This window comes from Falco naumanni, chromosome 3 (assembly GCF_017639655.2).
Source record: "Falco naumanni isolate bFalNau1 chromosome 3, bFalNau1.pat, whole genome shotgun sequence".
In the NCBI taxonomy this organism is placed as follows: domain Eukaryota; kingdom Metazoa; phylum Chordata; class Aves; order Falconiformes; family Falconidae; genus Falco; species Falco naumanni.
In genome coordinates, this window is record NC_054056.1 from 19122741 (window position 1) to 19145230 (window position 22490).

At 38.6% G+C, this 22490-nt stretch overlaps 1 protein-coding gene across 1 annotated transcript in view; it reads right to left on the minus strand.

The window, feature by feature from the left end:
• CTDP1 (CTD phosphatase subunit 1) overlaps positions 1–22490 on the minus strand; it is a 110610-nt gene that overhangs the window by 58823 nt on the left and 29297 nt on the right. The window contains exons 7-11 of the mRNA XM_040586283.1: positions 21713–21879; positions 18992–20077; positions 9523–9664; positions 6934–7164; positions 378–543 (exon numbers count right to left, since the gene is read on the minus strand). Coding sequence (XP_040442217.1) covers positions 378–543; positions 6934–7164; positions 9523–9664; positions 18992–20077; positions 21713–21879 — 1792 coding nt within the window. The remainder of the gene's footprint in view (positions 1–377; positions 544–6933; positions 7165–9522; positions 9665–18991; positions 20078–21712; positions 21880–22490) is intronic.

Here is a 22490-nt window from a genome sequence, read left to right on the forward strand (position 1 = left end):
TCTCACCACTGATTTTTGTCCAGATTATCTGAATATTTACTTTAAAAAAACAGTTTAAAGTGATACCTGGCAAAGCTAAACACACAGCAAATGTGGTAACACGTTTAGTGTGACAAAGCTATACTTAAGTGAAGCTCTACTTCAAAGGCCTGCTTACACAAACGAGTACTCCCTTTCCTTAGTTCAAGTTTGCTTTGCAGAACATATCTGCATTTTAGCTTGAACCGTACTTCTTACCCTGCCATGGCTTTTATTTGAAGTTACTGCAGTGGCATACAAGGTCAGTTCACATACATGCATAATTTAACCGAAGTCAAACTGTTATGCATAGCTAACAATGATTATGTTAGAAACCTGTCAGAATTAGTTAAGCTCACCTCTTTATCCATACTCTCTAAATCCTCTTTACATAGGGTGTACAGGGGCATTGTCTCAGACATACTTGGCTGGCGTTTCCGCTTAGATGGACCAGGCTGCTCTTCATTTTCACTTGCTGGTAGGTCATCTTCTTCAAACATCTGCTGCTGATGTGGTTGAACAACTCTGAAAAATTTCAGGGGTCCCACATAAGAAAAATTTACAGCTTGTCAAGAAATACAATCCTATAAACAATTTATGACTGCTGAATATCTACAGCTTTGCCTAATAGGGTTCTGTATTCATTAGCAGAGAAAGATCAAGTCTCTCAATGACTCCTTTTATTTTCAGTCTGAAGGCTTAAGTTCCACCTTTGACAAAGCACTCTCTCCTTCCTCCCCACTGTAACTGTAAGTAACCATCAAACCTTTCTTGAAGCCAAGATCTTCATTAGCTGCAGATGTGTTGCCCTGAAAATACTTTCAGATTTGTGCTCAAGTGGAGGTTTGTCTGTCACTTGATCCATCATTCAGGAAACAGTTCTTACATTCTAATATATTTTTTTCTGGTCTATGTTATGCTTGTATTCTTGAGTCTCAAAGTATACCTTTCTATTTCTGAACCTTACAGACAAGAGGTTTGCAAGTAGAAAGCTCACTCCTGCAGCCTCAATCTTCAGACACTTCCCAGATGCTAAGCCTGGATGAGATGCAGAACAGAACATATTTCTTTTTGGCTAGTGTATTCAAATAAGGTAGCATTTTCTCTTAGTCTGTATTTTATTACCTGTTAATTACTGTATTTAATCAGAACATGCAGATAAAAAAGGGAATGTCAAGATGTTCATGAAAATGGATAAAAGAATCATAACTTCATGGGAATTACTTTATAACAGCAATAAAAAAATAAACTACATCTAAAACAACTGCAGGAGACTTCTACCTTTCTTGGCTAATTTCTTTCTGTGAATATTACTTAACTACTACAGACTTGCAGAGGCTGGAGCTGCTACCCAGGGGTCCTCAAACTACGGCCCGCGGGCTGGATACAGCCCCCCAGGGTCCTCAATCCTGCCCCTGGTATTTACAGAACCCCCCCACCCTGCCCCGCCAGGGGTTGGGGGGGGGGAAACCAAGCAGCAGCAGATGACTGCCTGCCACTTCATCCATGCACTGGCCCCCTGTTTAAAAAGTTTGAGGACCCCTGTCAGCTACACAATACAGTTTAGTCACATATCTTGGGCTGTCACACTAACCTCCTGGAACACGTTACAGCAGCTCAGCACCACCCAGAACCCTACCCAAAGATCTTGGGTCACAGACTTCACAGGTCACAAATTATTTGTTAGCCACAAGACTGTGGGGGGGCCAGAATGATTACCACAAGCAAGTATAAAAACGACTGCATTTGAAATCACAAGCTGTTTCAAGCTGTAACTACCAGGCGAGACGCCACCAAGCTGTTTCTGAGAGCAGTGGTGGCTGAGAAAGGGTACAGTGTGGTCTTTACCAACAAGTGTTTCAGTTTCTTGTTTTTCACCAAGCCTGGATTTTCAAGATAAAGCTATAAATCAGCAGCCCCACCCAAAAAAGCCATTAAGAAATTATGTAAATCCAGTCATAATTACAGGTTCTACAAAAAGATTTCTCCTATCCTGAACTTGACAGCTTCTTGAGAAGCTTACTAAGTATCAACTTTTTTTTTCTACATCAGTACTTCAATCCCAGAACATATAAAATCTGAAAGCCACAGGAAGCTGTCAATCAAGCTCATTTTGAGGGCTCCTATTTCCTAAATACACATCTCTCCTCTCAGGTGCCATGGATAGGCGCAGGGGACATGAATTCATTTTTGTTTTTTAACTGGAGTTGGTGGAGGAGAGCACCAAGCCACTGCTGTGCTACCCAGCACTGCCTGCTGCAGAAGGCGCCCGGCAGCTCAGCACGACATAGCAACGCGGCGGAAACCTGCCCCTCCGCAGTCCGTCGTTTCTGTACCGCAGAATTTCCTAAGAAGCCAAAATAACTATTTGGATGTTGTGCAAATGAGCTAGCCAAAATGTTTTCCATCACAGCTTAACAGTACTTTCAGCTTTGTGAGGGGTGTTTCCCCCCTATATACTAAATGTTTTCTATGTTACAAGACCACACAGTTTTCTTTTGCTGTTAAACTGCCCTCTGACAGTAATTTTCACAAGTAAGAGAGGAAAAAATACAACATTCCACTGTATTTCCCCAAAGGATCTTTTAAAATAGGATTTCCATGCTTTTTTATAGGTTCCCTAGCCAAGAGAAAGGTGGCAATGCTATTTGTGTTCTTAGTAAAACAGAGAATGACAAAGCAAAAATATAAGCATCATATACAACTGTATTTAAAACCATGACAAGCTTGACCACGCCAAGAATTATACACAAGTTACATGTAGCAGGCAGCCAAGCAGATTCTTAGACTAGAAACAAATCTAGCATTTTTTAAGAACACATTATCATACTGATGACAGCAAGAACTTCTTTTGCAGAATAAAATATGAGATCAGCCTTGACCACATTATTATACACAAATATTAACTGTAAAATAACGGTATTAATAGCTTCTGAAGAGTTCTGTCAGGCTTGCTTTCTTGTTTTTATTTTATTTCCAGTATTTTCCAAATGATACTATATAAGAAACACTGGGACTTTTCACCAAGCATGCCAAAAAGCAATATAAAACAAAGACTTCTTTAAGGTATGTAAGAAACATTTTTATTTTATCAAAGACATTTTTCAGGCTTTACATTTTCAGCTTCTGGTTAGGTCGATTAAAATTTGAAGACATACAAATGCAGGAATTTACATTTATTTTGAATCAGGTGATATTCATGAGTTGTTTTTAAAAATAACACCATATTCAACCCTGCACAGGTTGGTTGGCACTTGCCAGTCTTAACACGCACAAGGACATGCATGTGCAGAGTGGGTTCAACATTTGTGGAAGTAACAAGCATCTTAACACTTTCATTGATATAGCATCAGGGCAAAAGCTAAAACAGCGTTATCATCATGAAAATGTTAAAAATATTTCAATTCTATTTGTGATTCCAATTTGGTAATTTGTATTTTTGCTGTCATAAGGAGACTGATAACATTGGATGGGGAAAAATGTAATTATGAGCATGTGAATTAAGACACAAAAATTTTATAAGTGAAATTAATTTATACAAATCTTAAAGAAATGCTTCAGCCACCAACATCTGCTTAACACACCTTTTCAAACCAAACATTCGGTGCATCTTAGCATTATTTAAAACCAGAGTGTCACTTCTAACTCCTCAGATATAATTTATATCCGTATTTGAAGTGTTGCCTGATCTGTTAGTGTATTACTAACACTCACTAGAATTTAACTTGTACTATTATTTTTTTCTTTATTCTAGTTCAAGATGCCATCATCAATTGCATTTTTTTGGACAACACTATATTACACTCTCATGACCTGTTACAACTTTAGCATTTACCGTAACATTTGTAGAATACTGCTGCCATATGAAAATGCAAATTGTTGAGACAGATATGGTGTCAAAGCTCTGATACCCAGGCTATTTTTGAAGAGGATTCCTTCCCATTCTCAGCCAGAGAAGAGCTCCTGCCAGCTGCCACTAAGACCACTGCATTCCCTTCCCTTCCCTTTCAGTACAGCCGCGAACTCCTTGCCACGCTTCTGCTCGGGCTGCAACAGCCGTGACAAAAAACAGGGGCTCAAGTTGCAAAGCCAAGCACAACAGCAAGACCTATGCCAGCCGCACGGAACATTGACCAGATTAACTGAACCATCTGTAATTCACTGGTCACAGTTTCACTACAAATTGTGTGTAGATATTTAAACTAATCATATCCTATTTTAAATTATCTTCCAAGTTGAATCCCAGAAAGAAATTAAAAATGTTGAACCGAAAATAAAAATGAGAACTGAAACTGTTCTTATGAAGTGGTGCTCTGATAACTTGAAGCCCTTCTCAGCAACCAGCCTTGCAAGAGGTATCTTCCAAGCACAAGGTCTACCCTTACAGCAAGAGGCTGAGCACCATTGCTGTGCCATGTCCAGCCACCATCTCCCCAAGGGTTGCCTCTCGCAGCACTGCAATTTTGTTGCTCGCTGTATGAAATTCAGAATCAGATGAAGTTTCAAAGAACTATCAGAAAAGGTTATTGGAGGCTTTGACTACATCCACCCACAACAGGAGCAGTTGTGAGTGTTAACATCTTTATCTAATTCTGCTTAAATTCAATGCCTTAGTTACAAATACTCTCTTTCTGCAGCAGGTGAACATATGAGCATATGAAGTCTGTCAGGACACAAAATACACTGCCCTCTACCAAGAAACTGCTGCACTAAGGAAGTTTTCTCTGAAGTCAAGGATCACATCAATTTCTGAGTTGGATGCAATGCTTTTTTTAAAAGCTGTCACTGATGTATGCATTAAGACAAAGCAAGGCAAAAATACAGTACTTCTGCCTCAGCTCTTGCTCAGTCAAAACACAGCAAAGCTGTTCTTATTTGGTCTTCTCTTACTTCTTTACAGCCTTCATGCTCTGCTTGCACTGTGCTTCCTATCAATTAAAAGTACTTAAAGTGGTATTGATCGCTGCACTGCTTTCCTCCTAGACTTTACCAAGATACTCCTCACCATCTTAATTGAGGACAGTGGAAGTGCTCTGAAGAATACAGGCATGCCTCAATTAAGAGATCAGTATTTACAGGTCACTAATTTTACCACTAGAACCAAATCAACAGGAAATGATGATGAAAATATTATTTCCCAGGTTATCTTATGCTAATCTCTTTTCTTACAGCTGCTTAGTTACAGGCTGAAGTTGCAGCACTGAGTAATTGGATTCATTTTCTTAGATTAAAGCATCTCAACCCTGAGCATTGACAGTCAAAAAAAATGTATAAATGAAATAAAGTAAGGAAGTAGAAAGGAGATACAGTCTTGCTCCACCCCAAAAACCTGTCTGGGGCTCTAAGAAACTCAACTAAGGACAGGTGAAGTGTGTTTCTCTCCTCCATAAGATGTTCAAGTGAAGAAGCACATCTGCATTAAAGAAAAATAGGCTTAGGTGTGGACAAAACTCTTCATTAGGCTGGTCACAAAGGTAAAGCAGACATCAAAATCTACTCCTCTTAAAGCATTGAACGATGTATTAATACCAACATAAACAATCATATTAGAGAAACTTAGAAGCGTCATGCAATTATATACATGTACAACCTTCTCAGCTCTATTTCTAGACAAATTCCTTCTACAATAACTGACAAAGAAAACCAAAAGCTTTTCAGCTCCTGTCTGGATATATGCCGTCTCTTGATGAAACTTTTTTCTGTTCATTTAACATGTCATAGTAAAGACACATTTAAGACGCAGTTAAAAAGGAACTGAAAACAAGATGTCTTAAACTAAAGGATCAAAAAACCTGTATTGACAGAAACAAGGAAGCTGAAATAAGAAAAACCCTATAAAAAGATGACAACTGAAAAAAACATAGGTCGAAATAATTTAGCAACAGGAAGATGGAGTGGAAACTTAACAAGCTGCACTTATAAAACCTTTAAGTGATTTATAAATATAAGTGATATACTGCAAAAGCAGCAGGGGAAGGAGAAGAAAGGTAGAAAACTGTGCATTCGTAAATTGTGCTTTGGATTTTTGTAGTAGTTTGGAAAACTGAACTGCTTTATAACCACTGCTATATTCTGATCGCATTGTACAAAGGAATTCTGATCACTTTTTACAAAGAGAAAAGCTCTGCCTTCAGCTGGATACTGCTTCACCACTGGAGCCAACAAGCCTTGCTGAACTTGTAAGCTTTCCAGAAAGTTAGATCTTTTACATAGATACCTAGGGATAAATTTCAGATGTTTTACCCATCCTTAATTAAGAGAAAAGTGTTGTTGCTGTAGCTTAACCAAATCCACAACTTTTGAGAAAGTCCAGATGCTAGCCTTTGTACTTCAAAAAGCAGGCCGCTGCCGCCGCCTCCTCCTGCTTTAGTGTCTTGATTTAGTGATATAAGGATTATTAACTAGCACTCAGTCACACGGCTTTATTTAGTAATACTCTGCTAGCTACATCCCTCTTCCGATATGCCTCAAAACAAAACACAAAGCTAACGTCCCATCTGAAGAAATTAGGTGAAAAGGAAAATTTTATTAACAAAAGCCAAATGCTATCAGATATATTTTATAGACAAAAACCCCAACTCAATATTTTAAGACTCATTCAAATATGTTAGGCTGCCTCACTTCACAGGTGAGTTATGCTAACATTCTTTAGAGAGTACAGACCACACTGCATTTATTTGTTCTGATGTTTCCAGTTGCACTTGAGTGAAGCACAAAAAGTATCTGGAATTCTAACATCTTGATTTCACTTCAGCCGACTATTCAGTTTTACTCATTTCCTTGGCTTTTTAGAAAGCAAATAAAGGAACTACAGCAAAGACGACAATTTAATCAAATGCAAAGATAACAAGAGAGTTACATTTACTACAGCTTCTGAAAATATAGTTGAAGTGACTCTAGCTACGCTTTAGGTACCTGAAGGATGAGTGTTCACCATGGACTGGTAAGGTGATGGGAGGAGCTGGAGACTGGATGTACATCGACTGCCCAGAGGTCTGAGTGCCCTTCCTGATTAGCTTTCCGGTGTTAGGATCATAAAGTCGAACTTCAGGACCAGGCTGAGACTTTGGATGGATGGGTGTCGGGTGAAACAGAGCTGTCTGAAATGTGCTGTGTGTATCAGGAAACGTGGCAGGGCTATTCTCTCTGTTGGATGGAGTTCAGAAAAAATTGCTTTAGAAATTTAAATAAGCAAAGCAACCAGGATGTAAAAAATTAACATTTTGGTTTTTTCCTAAATGAGAAAGTTGCGGGGGGGAACTGGTTTGGAAAATTTCTGAAGAAACATTTCTCCTCTTGCACTCCCATTAAAGCCTCATAAAGCCTCACTGAATTTAAAACAGAAAAAAGCAAAACCACAAATAATGTCATACTTACATTATTAAAAAATTATTAAAATGTGCCTTAAATATTATCATATGAAGTTATTGAAATTGCTTCCACATAGTAACAAATTCACAACCCGAGTAGCATGACAATCTGCATATATGCAATAAAGAGAAAAAGCATGCCATTGTATCACACCATTGGATCTGCTCCCCAAAATTAGCTCTGAGAGAAAATAACACACAGTATTAATTTGCAAGTCATCCAAACTAATTCGTTAAAATACCAAGCAGCCTATGATCACCATGCTGCATTTTAAAACATAATTTTAGAAGTATCAGCAGAAACATTCAGAGATCAGTCTGCAGGAATTGCCATTATGGCATACTATCTAATTATGATGAAGTGCTGCAAAAAAAGAGGAAGCAAACTGAATAATTTAAAAAAATATAAATCAAACAAAACAATGTTATGCACCATGAAGCCAATGCTATAGAAAAAACAACTAAACTATACTGTAACAAATACTAGAAGTGCCACAAAACTGGAGTTTTTACCATATGCTTTCATGGATGGTTCTGAAGTAATCTTGTAGCATCAATACTTAAGGTCCATCGATTCCAAATTTACTTACTGTTTTTTTGCTATTCTTAAGCTCATTTTACACACAAATCTCTTCTCAGAGTTCATCCCTTCCCCAGTTCATAAGTGCTTTGGACTAGTAATCACTATTTCAAGCGGCTTCATTAAGAAGAAAATATTTTCCAAAGAATTTGCACACGTTGAACTAATAAAGTAAAAGTATTTGCATTAAGACAGCTGTCTTACTGACTGAAGTTTGGGGGAGGGGTGAGGGAAAGTATGAAGTTAAGGTATATTGTATTTTAAACATAAAAGTAGGAAAAATTACCAATTTCCAATAAAATGGAAGAGTGCATTAACAAAGGCAGAAAGACTAACATTCATCAAAAAATGATGCTTACAAGTCACTGTCCAGATTTCCACTGAGAACTTTGCAGTGTCAGGCCTCAGACAAATCAAACATCCCACACAAATATTCCAAAGCTGGATTAAAAGAAAATCTGATAGAACTTTTAAAAAATAAAGTATTCTAGTCAAGCCATAAGTAGGCTACATCTCTTTCCCGAGTTTTAGAGATCCTGTGTCTCTGCCTAGCTTCCCATTTGATAAGTGACCTCACTTCCAGATGTTTCTACTTTTAGTGCCCAGACATCGCCATAAGACTTGCCCAGCCTGCCCTCCAGGGGCTAGCATCTTCTAAGCAGAACGCCAACCCCTAGCCGAGCCAGTCAGTCACACCGCGATCACTTCGGTGCTGGCAAACCCAGCTGCGATGCCCCTTCCTGCCCACACCCAGACGGGCAGCCCCTCAGCGGCCCTGCAAGACACTATTAATTTGAGTCTGTTCAAACAGCAAGTCAAGAAGCAGAACCTGGCTCTACAGGATCTTGTCATGAGTTATTTTAGCCATGGCACTTTCCTAAAGGGTACTATTCTTAACAGCCCTTTGACTTCTCTATTAATAAAGTTTTTGGCTATCCCTTCTATTTGCTGTCACCCTAGGGCAATGATTATTTTTAACCCTTTCTCTTCCAACACTTTCCTCTTATCCTCAAACCTCCTCCCACTACTTCCTTTCTTCCAGCTTCTGCTTTTATCTTCATGTCTTTCAACCCCTCTTAAGATTTTTCTTCTGTATTTTTCCATTTCTCCCTTCCTCCTCACTACCAAGTCTCAAAAAAATGCCATACTTAACCGATTTTTCATGCTGTGGGAATGTGTACATTTTTTTCTTCATTTGGCAGAATGAACGATCCTGCACCTTGATGGCACTCCCTGTGTTAGTTTGTGGATGAACTGACAAGGTCAGCTGCTCCAGCTGAAAATGGCTAACAATGACAACTGCTGAAGAAACTACTTGTACCACGGGTTTCTCCTAATCCTGCTAGTTGCTGAACTGCCTCTTGATCCCTTACCAGTTTTCAGTTTAAGCAGCAAAGACATGCACAAAAATAGAGGGTTCTTTCACAAAATCTGTAAGGATTGCACACCACTGTGATTTGGTCAGAAACCCATTTTATAGCTGTATTAACCAGTTAGCATCATTGCATGAACAGCCTACTTTCACGGCCCCAGTTCCCCCAAGCTCCCACTTACCTGTGTGTTTTTATGTAGTCATCCTTCAAGGGAAAGAGCTGTTCCTCAACCTTGTCCCAGCGCTCCAGGCAGCTCCACAGCCAGTCAGGGTTTACAACGTGGAGGTCCTTGCAGTCCTGAGCTTGCCGTACTTTTTCTGTGCCTATTATGAAGTCAAACGTAACATTACAGTGTTCCCAGAAACACAAAAGATAGTTTTAAGTACACACTGGTTTTAAAAGAACATTGTGTGATCCATCTTACAGAAAAAATTCAAAACACCCCTCCCCAAGCCAACAAAACAATCACAACTGATACAAGTGAGACTCTATAAACAAGATGCAATAACCTCAGCCTCAAACTGGATGAAGGTTATTTGTAACTTTCCGAAGCACCGGCACCGTGGAAGTAGTCCACTAAAATTAATCCATATGGAAACCCTCTACATCTCCGTGTTAACTAAACAAACAATACAAACGCACTTTTCTATTTCATCTCCTTAGTTTCCATGTATCAAGTCTAAGCAGCAGCAACTCTTCAATGCTGTCAAAGCCTAACACTAACATCATCCTAACTTTCTTACGCAGATCCCCCTGCACGCACAGTACGCTACCTGTAACAGCCAGCCACCCCTCAACCTCCATTTGCAGAAGTGGAGGCAAAGCGGACAAATGGATAATTTCATGCCAAAGGGGAACAACAAACATGAAGTTAAAACACAGCAGGCTAGTGAAATCCACATGAAACCAGCAACAATGCAGCATGCAAGTAACAGGTGATCTCAAGTTCCATCCTCTGGAGAAGCCAGAACAGAGAAAGTAGAGTTGCTACATATCTTTGCCAAGCAGTAAGCAAAAAGGAACAAATAAAATAAAGGTTGAAATTAACCTTGTGGTATAGTCTGTTCCCAGGAACAGCTGACTGCCCAAACCTTTCAAGAATGTCTTTTTTCTATTTGACTGGAACGATTAGTTTTGCCAATTGTGGTACTTGCTTCAGCATTTATCAAAGATCTGTGGAGGGACTGAACACCTGGAGCCAATGCAAAATTGCATAATCTGGCCATAAATCATTAAATATATACACAACAGAGAAAACCCCCAAGGATTCTGACCTGATATATTACGCCTGACACTTACACATGGTATCTTTACACTGCATGAATACTGGTGTAGCTGGAATGCAATAAAGGAACTCAGTCTGACAAGTCTGTCTCATAGCCAAAAGCCATCACTCTTCCCTTTTGTTATAGCCCTATAATTTACAGCATTTCATCTTATTTACATGTTATTTAAAATGCTTATCAAACTTAATCATTTGTCCATATTCTGTCTTGGTGCAAAGCCATTTAAATACACTTAGTATTGCACCACATTTTCTGTTCAGAAATACAAAGCAGGAGTAGAGCATCAAGAGCTAGAGGCAGGAGTTCAATTAATGCTAAGAGCAGAGCTCTCAGAACTGAAGGTGAAAAATGTATTACTTCAAGCACTACCCGCTCTTGTTGAAGCCTGTCAATTCTGCACAAAGACCCCAGGGCTTCTTCCTGCAGATACTTATATAAACACACAATATCCCAATCTAGTTTACCTTACTAATGAAAAAAAAAAGTTTAATTTAAAAAAAAAAATATTTAAAGTTAGAATTTATGAACCCTTGTCTATTTTCATGTGTGCCTTCGGGAATGAAGCCTCCAGAACAAAATCAAATTTCAGAACAGTTCTGACAACGAAACACAGACAGCAAATTAATCTGATAGTTCCCTGGAGTTTTGTGGTGAAACTATCTGTGTGACTGTCATTTAAACAACATGACTTTACTTGTTTCAATTAAGATGAAAGTCTTGAAGGACCCACACCATTTGACGATGAGAGGGAACAGTTAATAGCAGATAACTTAAGGCCTGTGTAAAACCTGAACTAGAATCCACTGGGGTAGACAGATCAACAGAAATGCATTTGAGGACTGACCTAACTAGTGAGTTCAGTTTCCAGATGCCTGTAAATTCAAAAGACTGAACCAGAAAGGGCAGGAGATCACTGTCCTTTACCAAAGTGCTGAAAGCTTGTTCCCCTACTTTTCTTCCCCAAAACCCAAGAGAATACAGTAGAGCTACCTTTTCCTTTATCTTTAAATACAAAACTGTTTTATTTCTTGAATTTAGATTAAGGAAAAAAACATTCTGTGCACAAAGGCATTTCTCCTGTTTTCAGTACCAAATGCAAGCAATTCCCCAGTTCAGGATATAAAAGCTGCACAGTAAATGCAAAACTTTGCTCCAAACTAGTATCCCTGCAACAAAAACGCATTAATTTAAGAATCCAAATAAACAAACACAAAAATGAGTATTTAAACAATAAATCACTTACAAATGCCTTATTGATAAGTTTTGCCATGAAATATGAATAAAATACTGTCCAACAAAGACTCAATGAAAATTGTTTTACAATTCCAACCATGTTAATCCCAGCACACCTTTGCAGCTAAGACGTTTTAACTGGCTAAAAAACAAAACCCTTTAAGAAGGTCAGCACACCCAGACCATTCATGCCCTGATAAATCTGTTGTCCAATTAATCATCAGTCACAAAAGTAATTAGTGACCCAGAGCACTTTCACTCAACACTTGATGGAAATGAGTCAGTTTACAGTGCCAGAGGGAGCTTCCTGGGGCAGTATTATTATTGTTTGTATAGCCTCAGTAGGAACTGTAGAAATACTTGCAGTTAGAAACAGGTAAGTATAAAGCTGCATTTAATTTATACGCCAGGTATGTTTCAGAGGAAAGAAAGCAGAGGTTCTGAAGGAGAATGAGACTGAGAGATCTGGTGGAAAGAGGATTAAAAAAATTGAAAGACTTGGCTTGGAAAACACTTTCTTTTGAGAACAATAGAGAAAAGCAACGACAACATAGTAAGAAAAAAGAGATAAGGCAACAGGTGTTGCTGAACAAGAGGTTGCTGAAATCAGGTTCATAGGCATAGGAGTTTCAGGGGAAAAGAGCAACAAGAGCAAGAATTCCAGTGGCAGTTTAGGTACTTATACCTGGTATTAGATACTGAATCAAATACAGACATGACTAGCAATACTGCCCTGCACACAGCTCTGGAGCTGACAGAATACAACAAACAATAGCATGCGATTTCACTAGTAAGCATACAGCACAGTTAGCCAGATTTGGTGGTGCTATTGGATAGGTGGTATGTGCTTATAATACCCTGAAAAAAATGCTTATCTGATTCTGCAGTACATTCATTTGCCCAGCTAAAGATACTGCTACTCCTTCTGGACATCATCAGGGAGAACCTGAACAAAACCATAAAACTGCACCTTCGCCTCACGTTGAGTCTGTGAAGTTAGAAGAAGAAACTGCTTTTTCCAACTATTTTTAAAACTGATGTTTCTGCATTGATGATTTGTCAGGTGCTTCAACTTGCTGCTCATTCCACACACATACACATTCTGTGTTTGTGCATATCTGATGGTTTCATACCAGACGTATGCTGAGGAGCTAAGTGAATTCTTCTTCTAGTCAACAGGATTGCAATGGAAGCCTTAAACACGGAAACGGCTCTGTTTTGTATGACACTGTTATGGTTCCGAAAAAAGGTGTAAGCCATTAACATATAGTTAAAGTTGGCGACATGAGGATCAGTGTGCAGCCAAACCCACCTCCTGAGGGTCAAAACCATACCCTTCCCACCTCTGCAACACCTAGGCTTTCTACTCTCTCCCCCCCTGCAAAGCACAGCTGCCTACGGCACGCTCCGGGGTGCAGAGAACCGCACGAGCTAACACAACCCTCTCATCCGCGGGGCTGCCTTCTCTTTCCAGCCGACACCTTCACAAATCCAGATTTCACACATATGGTGTTCTTAGAGCAGGATTTGGTGGAACACCAAATTTAATGGGGTAGGAGAAACAGTATTGCAATACTTAATATCCTTGCCTTTTCTCCCTTTCCCCAGTGTAACTCCCCTTTTGGAAGCATGCTTATTAAGAAGAAACAGCAGACAGAATTTTAATCCATCCAAGCAACAGTACTTCTGATGCAGTTTGTAACATCTGAACCATCCAGCTGGGCTAAAAATCACCAGTTTTTTTCTGGACCACTTTTTTTTTTTTTTTTTTTTGCATTGTTTGCCTCTAATCACCCTTCCCAACTTCAAAATTGTTCCAAAAAGTTAAAAAGGCACACAAGCCTTTCCACATGAAACAGGTAAGGTCCAAGTTTGCCACATCTATCCTCTGATGGATAAACCCTGAAGCACATAATATAGGAGAAAAATTACTTTGTTTTCAAACCTGGGGAGTCATCAAATATACTTTTGAAGTTGCATACAAAGGCTGAAACCACAAAAAAGCTCCTCCTATTAATCTTGACAATTTGTTACTAAAAAAAGTGACGAAAATCAATAATGCAGCAATAAACTCCTACAGCTGTTCTCCAGGACACACTCTTCCACTACAGCAGTTCATTTGGTCTTTTCCAAAATATGGAGCACATTAGGCACTTAAGCAACATAGAAAAATGAAACTTCAGCTGTATGTTTACGAAGACTAAAAAGAAATGTTATACTGCATTATTTGGCCACATTCACATTACCAAGTAGTGCAGCCCAATCGGGAGACCTGCAGGGCAAAAGGGTGCTGGAGGAGTGGTGCCCACCTTGTACGCCTTTCAGGGAGTTTGGCTTTGGATTAGCTCTACCTGTTCCTGGGGGCCAGATGCCTGTGAGCACTCAGCTGCTGGCACCCTCCAATTCAATCTGACCCACCAGGAACACAGCAGGCATGTTCCAGCTGTGCCAGGACAAACCCAAGTACATGCTGAGTAGCAGCCACCAATTCCCAATTCCAACTCGCCAAAGAGCCCTTATGGCAGTTTGTAACCAGGCTGCAGACACTGCTTGGAAAGATCTCATCACTAGAAGTGCATTTGTCTTCAGACCATTTTGATACATAAATTTTGATTTATGACCAAATCCAAAAGCTCTTCTGCAACAACATTAACCTAAGACAAGTCATACAGACCTCAATGTTTTGTGCTACCAGAATCCAGTGACCATGAAACGGTGATAGATGTGCTGTTCCGAGGCCATGCCTACAGCTCAGCTTTAACACTGCACTGTGCTTTACCAGCAGAAGCGTCAGGCTTACCTGCTCAGCACCAGAGTTTGGAGCAGTGCTTAAATGGACTTTCCCCCCCCCCCCTTTTTTTAAAGGCATACCCTGTGAAAATATTCTTCTGAAAAAATACCTGTGAACACACCATAGCTATGTCTAGTGAAGATACCACAGCAAGCCACAGGTCAGGCTAACAAGACTTCAGGAGCTGGCAGCTTTCTCTCTTCTCTCAGTACCTCAGAGCCAGACTCAGGAGTAAGCATTTTTTAATTGGATAGATGAGGAAGAACAAAAGAAGCCACAGTTCATAGTACAATTTGTATTCTAAGCAAGCTGATATTTAATGATAGCCTATGTCAAGTTTTGCTTACTAAGTCACCAAAAGTAAGGAAATTATCCCCATATAGCTTTCAAAGTATTGGAACACACATAGAATTAAACATATTTTGAAAAAGAAAAGAAAAATCCAGGGCCTAAACTGACATATTTCTGCTCCTACCCCATTAGAATAATTTTTAAGTGACCTGAACAGCTTTATCTGCTTCACCAGCAGAAACTCAATATTAACATCAACCACAGGATCTTTCATCTGTATCTTCAGCTGAGGAAGGAACACAACAAGGTTTATGAAACCATGTGGTTACTGCTTAGCCAAGTGTGTACACAGCTGTAACAACTCACCATCCAGTGCAGTGTGCTGCTGCCGCCAAAAGCAAACAGCACATGTTTCAAAAACTGAAGTTTTAGGTATTCCACAGGTAAGTAAGTGGGAAGGACTATAGGGCAGCCTCCTCTCAGTCACTCAGTTATGAAGACTGATTAGAGGATACAAAGATCCTTGTGGTTTACAGTATTTCAGGTAGATAGTATTTTCGTCCCCATATAATAAAAAAAAAATATCCTGATTTTCCCCAAGAACAAGAATTAATTTATTTTCAGAATTCAGAGTATCTGTGCCTGCAGAGAAAAAAGGTGCCTATCTGCAGAGAAAGACATGCGTATATACAAAGAACAAAAGAAATTTCTATTATTTACTGCAATAGGCTGGGAAAGATGCTGTAAATACTCTAAAATGGTATTCACTAGCTGTTCACTCTGTATGCCAAGATACGATGTGGTCACTTCTTAGGGGGAAAACTGACCAGTCCAAAGCCCTTGGGGGTGACTTCTTCCCTTTATTTCCTTTGTCTTCAAAACTCAAAAGCTAACAGTATTCCACTGCTGCTGCGGATTAAGTATATGCCTTTTACTACAGCTCAGCTAATGCAAAGTAAACATGTAAGTTAACTTGCTTGCCTGAGTCCTAAATCTCCTGTCGCTACTGGGGTGATCCAGAAATGCTGAACTGATACTTAAGTTTTAAAATCACCTTTTGAAAAACACATTAGAAAAAGAGAAAAAAGTAGAACATTATCTAGTCTCAGATCATTGACTTCTGAATAAAACTCAAGGGACATGCTTTTGTTTCCCCTTTCACCAGCAATTAAGACACTCAGACGTCTGCCACGAGAGCCAGAGATGCAATACTTGTATGGCTTGCCGACAGTAATAGACACTGGTAGAATTCACTTTCTAATCACACAAGAATCAGTATGAAAATAATGTCGACAGCTGAATAATCACAAATCCAGCTATGATAGGATGCAACTTATGTCCTTAAAATCTGATTAAACTTCAGAGTTCCCCTCATGAAATTAGTATGATGCAGCATAACTACTCCCATCTAAGCAGAGAATATATAGTTTTCATTTGAAAAACCAGAAATAAAACCCCATCACAAAACTAGAACCACAAGCAATCCATGAGAATCTTAGAAAAAAGGGTTACTGTAGACTATAGCTTTTTCAGTCTAAACTCCCCTATTTCACTGACAGTGTTACAGAAAATAATTATTAAGTGATGTTAAAAGATGACACTAGTCTTGCTCATTAGGCAAAGATTGCCACGTTACCTCTTCTAGAATTAGTGCAATTCTTTTCTTACTGAAAGCAAGGGGTCAGCTTCTACATACTGACAACAAAGGTTTTTTCACCCCAGTAAATCGGGAATAGTATTCTTGTGATATCTTGTTTTAATTAGCAGGCAATATTTGAATATGTTTCAAGTATCAAGTGCAACACCAACATTACAGGACTATTCTGGAGAACCTAGGTCTTGATGAAATCTGAGAAATATGAAGCACCCTGAAATTTAATAATTTTTCAAAAGAACATAGAAAATTTAAAAAATGTTAGAAAAAATCAATTCAAATACTGTAAAAGTACATTAGTGTAATGCAACCAAAACTTAAAGTAGTTTTTTGTATTAAGATCTACATTAATGGATGATTTGCAAAGACTATGCAGGTAGTAAAGAATTTGTTTATAAAAGCTGAACACAGGGATGTGTATATGTATCTATATAAACATACAACCCCCCTCGAACTGTACAATCTGAAAACAAACAAACAAAAAAAAGCCTCAACTGCTTCTCATTACCACATGCTGTGTACCTTAACATGTTACCCAACATTTTTCCTTCTAGGGAAATGGGTATGTTTGGGATGGTCTCATTTACATTGATCCTATCAATTTTTACCACATCACACAACAATTGCATCCGATTTACAACTACATTTAGAAGCTATCTATTCCAAGTTAAACAAAGCAGCTTCAAAATGAAGCATTTTGAGATCTGAAATTGGAAAAACATTAAAGTTATATTGGTAGCTATCAGGTCTTCAATGAAATATGACAAACTTGCATAATTCTTTGCTGATAAGTATGGCTATTCCTGCAGTTTTAAGAGCTGTTCAGCAACTATAGTTAAACTACGGAGTTCCAAACTGATGCTTCCACTGATTTTAACACTTCTCATTCACTATTTCAACTATCACACCTTCACAAATCAGAATCCCAGCTAATTTCAATGAAACCAATTTCCACCTCTCCTGGCTTTTAGGTTGTTGTCACTACTTAAATACATATCTACATCAGGACAATTAACACAAACATGCTACTTCACTACAGGTCTGTTGGTACAACTTTTATTCTGATGCTTCTTGACTAGGTCCTCACTACAGCTGGCCTTACCAACATTTTAGTAAGAGCTACCTGTGCTTTTTGTCACTAGAACTGTACATTTAGATAACTGGAAAAGGAGGTAAGTTTACACTAACCTAGCAAATATATAGCCTTACTGTTATTCAGGATGATACATTAAAAAATAGCTGATATTAGAGTATTACAATATACTAATAAATTGGCTGGGTTTAATCCGTGGATTTTTAACATTACTCATAGTTCAAGGGGTAGAAATTAAGAAACTGCAACATTCTCTTTTTAGTCACTAAACATGGGAGGGTTTTTTTAATCACTGCCTCTTCGACAGGAAGAAATTATTCCTGATCAGCTGCTTAAGAAATGGAACAAGATATTTCTTAAGTCACACACAGGTTGAGAAAAGTATACATATCTTCAGTACAACCAGTGAAAACATACTCCATTTGTTTATAAGCCAATGCAACAGAGCTGCTGCTGATGTACTGAAAGCTTACATGAATAGCAGTCAAGAAGAAAATAATCCAATAGATGGCAGATTTGCTCATGACATCTAAAGATGTCCTAAATAACCTAGGAGTTTTAGTTAATCTAAAACATGCAGTTTTACTGTTGGATTTCATGGTTTTGATTATCAGATATTTAGATTCCACACGACTTCAAAAAGGCCAACACTGAGGGAACCAAGGATTAGGGGGCACACAAAAAATGTGTACCAGAAGCTAATGGTGGCCTGTCAGCTCCTCTGTGGCAGCTATGCAATGGTACATTCCTATCCATTAAAGCAAACCCAGGTAGCTTTGTGAAAGATGTATCAAAAGTTAGGATAAGCTCTCTTACATCTCCCATGACAAACACATAAAGGCTATGCATGCAGCAGTGACAGGGTATCATCAGATTGCAGTCTCTTAAGATAATCCATACAAAATGAAACTGAACCATGAGAGGTGAAATCTGAGAAACTGAGGAAGTCTTGCTATAACCTTACAGAAAGACCATTATAAAATTTTATCCGACACAAATGTTAAAGTTTCTATTCAACATCGTCAACAGTCAAAGACTCAGTATCACCTACTCTTAACCAAGAAGTGAGACACGACACATTACACCAGAGGCTCCCCCTTTCAACAAACAAAAGCCATACTTGATCAAAAAGCAGCAAAAAAGCCTTTAAAAAATGCTTCTGAATTGTTTTAGGAATAATCTCCCCTTCAGTTTCAATTCTAATCTCAGTTACATTAAAGCCAGTAGATTACACAAAAAACACCTCAAGGCATGAATGAACAGGAAAAAAGCTGATGGAAGACTCAAGTCTTCTATACCTACCTGTCCTTGCCGCAATGAGATGCGTTGCTTTGTCAGGATCATCAGCACTCAGTACTAGATTCTTCACAATTTTAGCTCCAAGTGCTGTGGCATGATAGTGTTCCCGTGTTTTCTCAATGGGGAAGTTTGTTGGGTAAAGTCCACTAAATATTATGGTTACATCTGCCAGCACTTTACTTTTCAGTTCTGGTACTATTTTTCTGATGTCTGGAATTTCCTCAATCTCTTTTTTCAGGTACTTATCATATTTTGTGTAGTAATCAGTGTGAACCCGCACAAGGATCTCTTCGAGGTATATTAAGTGGTCATCGTCATCTGTATCATCCTCCTCCTCTTCTTCCTCCATACTCTGGTCTAAGGACTCCCCCATTGTAATTCCAGACTGTTCACTATTCTGAGACTCTGTTTCAGCTTCCTTCTTGTCTGCACACCCATTTCCTAAATCACAAAGGCTTTCCTGTTCACCTTCCTCTTGTGCTTCAAGATCAGTTTTGTCATGAATATTTTCACTGGGTAGAGATTGTGTGTCCCCAGAATGGTTCACCAGACCATCATTTTTTTCACTCGCATCAGTATGACTCCCTTTCTGCAAATTTTCATCCTGCACAGTCTGTTTGGATTTCTTCCAGCTTCTCTTTTCCTCATTCTCACTGTCTGATACAGAAGTAGATGACTTTCTGGTATCCAAACCATCATCACTTTCACTGTCACTAGACAGTTCAAAGTCCAAGTCATTTGTTGTCTTCTCTTGGGTTTGCTGCTTCTCTATCACTGTTCCACCAACTTGTTCTGAAGAACTCTGAGATTCTTTTGTATTTGTCAAATCATTAGTGACCTCATTGTCCATTTTGTGATCAGTGCTATCATTTAAGGAGTCCTGGGCATTAACTTTATCACGGGAATTCAAATCCCAGTCAGATGTTTCACTGCTTACAGACGTACTTCCATTTGTGGTGCAAGTGTCCTTTGTAGCTTTCTTGAGACCATTGCTTTGTTCTTCTACACGTATATCGTTCTTTATTTCTTCAGCATCTTTTGCTGCTGTCACTGCTGAATCCAGTGCCTCTGGTTTTGTAGAGTGGTTTACTAAGACACAGGAAAGAAGGAAAACAAAACACAAGTATTTTCTCAGGTTTGTTTTATTTTTAAGCTTAATAAAAAATTTATCTTTACTTTTCCTTAAATACACAGTTTACATATGCAGTTAGACTTTGCTATGTTTAGAAGTGACAACTAGGCTTTTCAAAGTCATTGAGATACTTCAGGTAACAATGATTACTAGAAAGAACTGGCAAACCTAACATTTTACTTTTGCAAAGAAACTGTAAGCAGCTCTTTTTAAAAAAAAAAACCTCGCAGGTCGTAAGTAATTATTTGTTAACCACGCAAGCATTAAAGGATTTATCTTCTAGCATGAGTTTTTACAGGGCAATGAAACTACTGCTGCGAAGGAAAAAAAAACGAAAAAAAAAAAAAACCCGGGCAGAATTCATCTCAGAAGGTTCCAATCCCAAGAACTACAAGAACTGCCTTTATTAACTTTTGTGGCTTTTATATATTTCCTATTCTTCATAAACAAAATAACTGTATTTTAATATTTGAAAAGATGTACATGTTTTAGCAATACAAAGATGCTGTTTGAGGTTTATTTGAGACTCTGCTGGAATACAAGTAACAGGTTAATAGACTCAAAGACAGAAAAATAGTTTTAGGATATGTCTTCAGATGTCTGCAGAGGAGACATGACAGTTAAACAAACCAGACAACCTGAAATTTGCGCACAGGCATTCATCAGGAACGCTGGATGAAGTCACCCTACTTTGTCCCTCTTTTGCATGCATGTCCCTGCCCTGCAAGTAACACTACCAGTCACGTGTAGAGGTCCCACCTCACAGTGCCCCGATTCAGTTTGAGTACATTATGATTGCTTCCGTATTGGACATCTCTAGTTCAACAAGGGAAAAAGGAGTGTTGTCACACACATTAAATCAAAAAAAAAAAAAAAAAAAAAAAAAATCAAGCCACCAACAAACCTTGGCTAAACTGGAAAAAGTCCTGCAAATCTTTCTTAGACATTGTCTTTCAAATACATTTTACCCCAAATTAATACTAGCATAGTGATATATACCTTCTAAATCCACTATCTGCACCATGCTGCTGTGACTGCTGAAGGTAAGGTTTCATGTCAAATGCCAGAACGCCACATTCACCAGGTGCTAAAAGTCCCACACTAACTTAATTACCATGATTTAGGCAGGGACGTAAGCAAAGCACAAAACATTTGTTTTCAGCAGTATGCAAGATGAGAGTTTATTAATTATTGCTTTAAAGTGGGGCAAGGAAGGGGTCCAAAAAGGAGAACCCTACAGACTGCCTGGTTTTATACGGAGGGGGGAGAGAGAACCTGCCCTCCTCTACATGTTCTTGAATGACTTGATGCGTTGCCAAATCAGCTCTCCAGCATAACAGTCAAAATGCTATCACTAGTACTCCACTTTTGCTGTGGTCACCCACCAAAAGCAAATCCACCAACAAGAGCAGTTCAGGTTTACTGTGCTACCTGCATTTCTGCTGGAGGAGCATGCTCTGCCAACTGCAATAGTCTAGGATTGCTCATCTGAGCACAACAGCAATACTAGTAAGACTACTACAATGATTTACATCAATGACATCTGAAAAGTGGAAAAAGGTGTAAAAGCAGTTTAAAAATCAGGTAATTACCTTTCTTCTTTATTTGAACTTCTCTTGATCCAGGAGGTGCATTAATATCTCCTATCCCCTGAAAGTATACATATTTCTTCACAGTTATCAAATTGGGTGCAAACTTCCAAACATCCTCTCTATCATCAATGATGCAAACCATGGAATCCCCACACGGGAAGAGATCTCTAAGAGACAAAACCATTGATAAAATGAGTCCAGTTTTAGGAATTGAATGAACTATCATTGAACTGTCAATTAAAGTAGTTTCTGTGGATGGTCTGTTTTATTATGAGCATGTCTGTAGGACACGCTTATACATGAACTTAAAAATCAGCAATATTAAAATTACAGAATTCAAAATACAGTATTTGAACTAATTAAAGGTTATAAAAAAAGGAAACCACTATTTTTAAATCTCCTAAAGGCTAGAAGCAGGAACCCACAAACCTCTGCAAAGACAAAACTTTACAAGATTTTGGTCTAGCTTTCAGAGTTGACAAATAGCCCAATGCCAACTATCACACGGTCAATATACTATCTATATATAAATAAGAAATAGACACAAGAACAGTTTTTAACAGGTAGACTCACTCAATCCAAGACAAAAGTGGCAAAAATTACTGATATTTATATCACCTAGGAAGAGGTGGTAGAGTACTTAAGATATATACATGCATATGAAAATGGAGCAAGAGAAGAAAAATGCTTCCCATTAGCAAATATAGTCAGATGGGGAAGAGGCAATCATTTTTAATCTAGCTTTATGAAACACTAAACATATCTGTCTTTTAGAAAA